Source organism: Marmota marmota, unplaced genomic scaffold (assembly GCF_001458135.2).
Source record: "Marmota marmota marmota unplaced genomic scaffold, marMar, whole genome shotgun sequence".
NCBI classification, from domain to species: domain Eukaryota; kingdom Metazoa; phylum Chordata; class Mammalia; order Rodentia; family Sciuridae; genus Marmota; species Marmota marmota.
In genome coordinates, this window is record NW_025999875.1 from 155,144 (window position 1) to 160,477 (window position 5,334).

Below are 5,334 nucleotides of genomic sequence, written 5' to 3' on the forward strand. Positions count from 1 at the left end.
AACAAGATAAACAAAGTACATTTTGTAGATAGGGTTGTAGTACTCTGAAGAAAAAATAATACAGAGATGGGAGGATAAGTATTCAATATTCAATGGAATAGGCAAGAAAGCCCTCACTGAGAAGGTGACATGCAAGTAAAAACTCTGCTTAATTAGGTAAGGGAGTGAGCCATGGATATTTCTGAGAAAAAAAATGTGAATTTTCTTTTTTTACTTTTTTGGGTGAACCCTCATGCCTGCTAAGCATATGCTCTACCCTTGAGCTATACCTTCAGCCCAGTGCAGTGACTTTTAAAAAAGATACAGCATTATTTTAATAGCTGGAGTCAAGACTGGCTGCTAAATAGATTTCATCTCTAGAAACACTGAATGGTTGAATTGAGGCTTCTGGAGACATGGTACAGAGTAACCTTGAGGCAGCATTTGCATTTCAGAACAGATGGACTAGCAATGTCTGCTGTGGGAGAAGAAGAAAGCAGGGAGTGGAGATCAAGATGCCACCAACTTGAGCTGGGGATGTAGCTCAGTGGTGGAGCCCCTGCCTAGTATGAGAGATGTCCAGGGTTTAATCCCCAGCACTGTTTAAAAAAATAATAAACCACCAACTTGGCAAGATGGCTCAAGAAAAGAATGATGGATGGACTTGATCAAATTTCTCTGGAGAATGTTTAAATAAATTAAGGTTCCAAACAACCAAGATTTTAAAAACCATGTTCTTTTAAATTGTGAGATGATCATTACTTACAGAGATGACTGTAAGATCTGAATAACTAGACCATGAATGAGATGCTGAGAACTTTCTAGGAGTAAAGTCCATGAGCTTTAATGCATGAACTTTAGTTTAAGTGTTTAATTGATCGATTGCTTAAGCTATTTGGATGCCTTTTATTGTGATCAAATACATAACAAAAATTTTAGGTATATAGTTAACGTGGCATTAAATACATTCACATTATTGGATAACCATCGTCACCATCCATTTCTAGAATATTTTCATCTTCTTAATCTGAAACTCTATACCCACTAAATATAACTCCCCATTCCATTCCCCCATCCTTTCTTTTTTAACTGAAATTTCCAGTTTTGCATTTTTGGGGTGTGAGTATGTATGTATGTGCTTTGCTGAGAATTTAACTGCAGGCCTCATGCTGGCTAGACAAGCACTCTTCTACTAAGCTGCCCTTAAAATTCCCAGTTTTTAATCTTGCTGACAGAATATTTTTTGGATAGGTTTCTACCCTTCACTCCATCCTGTTACAAACCTCATACAGGTCCCAGCTGTGTGTGTGAACTTGAGACCATTTTTGTGTTTCTACAGGGACCCATTCACTTCACTACCACTACCTAACCCTATCAGAGCCAGGCCCAGGCCTCCCCAAGTTTCTGGCTGTGGGCTATGTGGACGACCAGCCCTTCATCCGGTATGATAGTCGCAGAGGGAAGGCTGAGCCTCAGGCCCCGTGGATGGCACTAGTGGATGCCCAGTACTGGGAGACAGAAACCCAGAAACAGAGGGCCTGGGAGAAGGTGCAGCAGGTGGAGATGTGGACGGTGATGGGCTACCACAATCAGAGTGGCGGTATGTGGATAACCCTAGCTGCTCATGGGAATTCTTTGGGTAGCTTTTTTTTTTTTTTTTAAATGCTAATGCCCACCCCACCATTTGGAGGGCCCATAGGTGGCAGGCTTCTCCCTGGCTCTCTAGACTCTGGCCTTGTGGCCTTCAATAACCAGGGCCTTTTGGCCTGATATACAGGTACACACAGTGCTCAGCGCATGTTTGGCTGTGAGATCCGGGAAGATGGCAGGTCCAGCAGCTTCTGGCAATTTGGCTTCGATGGACAGGACCACCTGTCTCTGGACCTAGAGACACTGAGCTGGGTGTCAGCAGAGCCAGTGGCTGTGCGGACCAAGCGCTGGTGGGAGATGGAGCGCTGCTATGCAGAGTATGACAAGGCCTACCTGGAAAGCCTCTGCCTCATCTCCCTGCACAGGTATCTGGAGCTGGGAAGCCAGAGCCTCACGCGGATAGGTAAGGCCCAGACAGCAGCAGCCATGCAAAGAGTGAGCCATATACTCCCATTCACAAGAGCTGTCCCATTTGACGGAGAAGCCTGGGAGAGAAGAAGGGATAAGCTGTGTCCTCTTGGAAGAGCTCACCAAGAGGACACAGCTTATCCCTCCCTCCAAAGGGAGGGCCAATTAGCCAACAGTTTCCTCACACAAAACTGAACCTTGATCCCTTGCTCCAGGTGTGATAGAGTAAGGAATTCTGGGCTCTCTGCTGACCCACAGCATTGTCTTGAGCAATGAACACCCTGTCTGTAGGCATACCCTAATCCAATTCAGTTCTGATACTGTCTACTTTGAAATAGTGCCAGATCACAGGTTGAGGGCTAAGTCCCCAGGTCTACTTTCCCCACCTCTATTTTAGATGCCAGTCACAAATCCTATGTTGTTTTACTGTGCTTCTGATTGACCAACCAGCTATAAATTGAGTTTCTCACAACCCACTCCTTGGGTTTTGTTAATTTGCTTTGGTGGTTCACAGAACTCAGGGAAACATTTATGTTTATGGGTTTATTATAAAGGATGTTACAAAGGATACAGATAAAGTTATGTTTAGAATGTGGAAAGAGAGAAGAGGTGTGGAGCTTCCATGCTGTCTCTGGGCCTGCCACTCTCCAGGAATCTCTATGTGTTCAGCAATGTGGAATCCCTCCAAACCCTGTCCTTTGGGTTTGTATGGAGACTCCATTACATAGGCACTAATGATAATAGACTGGGTGGGGAAACCCCCTATGGCCTGCCTGCTGCAGCATTTTTCTGGCCTCTCTGTACAGCATTCTTCCCTCCAGGATATGAGGAAGGCCCCTTCTGGAATGAGTATGGTCTGATCTATTGGACAAAGATAGGTCAGAGAATTTCTTTATGGTCAGCTTCAATACAGATGGAGAAAGATTAGAGTTTCTATAACCAGCCATGGGGAAAAGAAATTCTAGCACACAATCCAGGATGGGACCATGCTAGGGTATTGGACCTTGGGCTTCTACCATGAGACATCTCATTACAATCGTGGCTAGAAGAGCTGGCCCTGGAGGCTGAGCACATGGAGAAATGCCCCAGTAGAGATGTCTTGGGAAGGGAGTTATGAGCCAGGACATGCTATATTTCAGAAGAGCATAGTAATAATGATGCCCACTTTCCAAAACTCCATATTATGGTATGTTACACAATGATTGTTAAATTCTCACTTAGCACAAGATATGGTCTACATCCTTTACCAAGATCATCTTATTTTGAACAACCCTGAAAAAAAAAAAGAATGATTAATCCCCCATTAAGCTTTGAGAAAATGAAGAGTTAAAAGGCCTCCCTCAGGTCACCAAGCTGGAAAGAGGTCATGCGGGGCTTCAAACTCCTCCCCATCCTAGTTTTAAGGTGAGGAAAGTATTATCATCCTTGCCTTCATTTAACAACCACTTGTTAGGTACCTACTATGTGCTGGAAGTCAAAGAGTAAGTATATAAAGTCTCTGGGGAAAAAAAATCCTAGGATCTATGAGGGAAAATGGTGGTGGGTATGGCCACATAGGATACAGATAAAGATGTGTTTGGAATGTGGAAAGAGAGAAGAGGTGTGGAGCTTGGGAATAGGAAGTCACATCCCCTTTGGAAATTTTCAGGGCACTGCCCCTTTAGGATGATTAATAATGGGTCAGCTATGCCTACAAAGTTCCAACATGAGTGCCTCCCCTAGAGAGATCCTGTCCCTATCTTCTTCCTGTCCTCCACACTTGGAAGATCTCCATGGAGATAAAACATGAGGAATGAATGAGCAGAGTAGGTGCTTACCAGCATTGTTCTCTCCTTTTCCTGCAGAGCCTCCCATGGTGCAGGTGACAAAGCACATCACCCAGGATGGGACCATGCTGAGATGCTGGGCCTTGGGCTTCTACCCACCAGACATCTCACTGAGCTGGTGGCTGGGTAGGAAGGAGCTGGTCCTGGAGACTGAGCATATGGAGACACGCCCCAATGGGGATGGCACTTATCAGACATGAACATCAGTTCGGGTGCCAGCTGGGAAGGAGGCCTGGTATACCTGCCACGTGCAGGACCCTGGCCTGAAGCACACCATCACTGTGGCATGGGGTGAGGAGCTAACCTTGAGGAGGAGTCAAGATGGGGAAGAGGGTGGTGCCAGGACACCCGTAGACAACCCCATGGTCTTGGACTCTTTTCTCTGTCTTCCTTAGACTCATCCTCTATTGGCAATGACAGTGGCAATGGCACACTACTTGGTGGGGTCACGGTCCTGGTCTTTGTTGGGCTGGTAGCTGTAATTGTGATACTGAAAAAGAAGTGTCTTCAAGGTAAGTGAGGAAGAAACAAAGGTGTGAGAGGTCCTCCTGGCTGATGCAGCCCTATAAAAAAAAATGAGAGCATTTAGTCTGATCTTGGAAAGGGCCCAGAAAGAGAGGCAGAGGGCAAAGGTGGGAATTCAGGACCACTTTGCTTCCCTTCTCCCACCCCTGCCCACCACCCACCTCATCTGTTTTGTGTTCTTTTTTCCCACACCAGAGAGAAGTTTTACAGGCAAGCTCTAGTTTATTTGTAGGCTGGGTGGGTTATATGTGGAAAAAAAGCCCTAATACTCCCAAGCATGGCTAAGATGCCTTAAAACCAAAGATGGTAGAGGCATTGGGACAGGCACTTCCTGTCTCTAGCCCTGGCCTCAGCCCCTGATCCCTCCCACTATCTTAGACCATCCCTGGCAGGAGCCAGCAATTCCAAGCATTGGTAGGGAGAAAACAATCTGTCATTTCCCTCCTTCCTCCCTGCAGGTGGAGAAGATAATCTTAACTCCCAACGCCCAGCAAGGACAGAAGCTGCTCAGACTCTCTGCTGATTAAAATTCCCCATTACAAAATCAAGGAAGTATTTTGTAGGGGCATTTTGGGTCCCCTAGAGAAACCCTAAACTAACTGGCTGATAGCTGTGATCTGACCACAAAGAATCCATCCTATCTTCTTATTTCTGCCAGCCTCCTTATACATGATATCTGCAACTGATATGGTTTTTCCATTCCTGAAGTCATTCTAAAAAATCTAATCATTTCAGGGCTCAGGATGTAGTTTAATTGTAGAACATTTGCCTAGCCTATATAAGACTATGGGCTCCATCCCCCAGCATTGCAAAAAAATAATACCAAACAAAAAAATCTAAACATTTCCTGTTGGGGGCAGATAGAAGGGCAGTAATAACAGTTCCTCAGATCTGTTTCCCACTTGACAATTTGCAGAATGATTTCATGTTATATATATATATATAT

The 5,334-nt window shown here is 45.0% G+C and overlaps 1 protein-coding gene across 4 annotated transcripts in view; it reads left to right on the forward strand.

Annotated features, from left to right (window-relative positions):
• The first annotated feature begins 256 nt into the window (after positions 1–256).
• The window catches only part of LOC107160568 (H-2 class I histocompatibility antigen, Q10 alpha chain-like), a 25,590-nt gene continuing 20,512 nt past the window's right edge, over positions 257–5,334 (forward strand). For 2 of the 4 annotated variants that reach the window (XM_048786653.1, XM_048786652.1), the window contains exons 1-4: positions 289–1,579; positions 1,757–2,032; positions 3,882–4,154; positions 4,259–4,375. In XM_048786653.1, the coding sequence (XP_048642610.1) occupies positions 1,465–1,579; positions 1,757–2,032; positions 3,882–4,063 (573 nt within the window). In that variant the 5' untranslated portion in view covers positions 289–1,464 and the 3' untranslated portion in view covers positions 4,064–4,154; positions 4,259–4,375. Of the gene's footprint in view, positions 1,580–1,756; positions 2,130–2,192; positions 3,350–3,881; positions 4,155–4,258; positions 4,376–4,846; positions 5,190–5,334 lie in introns of those variants that run through there. The other 2 variants (XM_015507247.2, XM_048786661.1) reach the window with 2 other exon arrangements.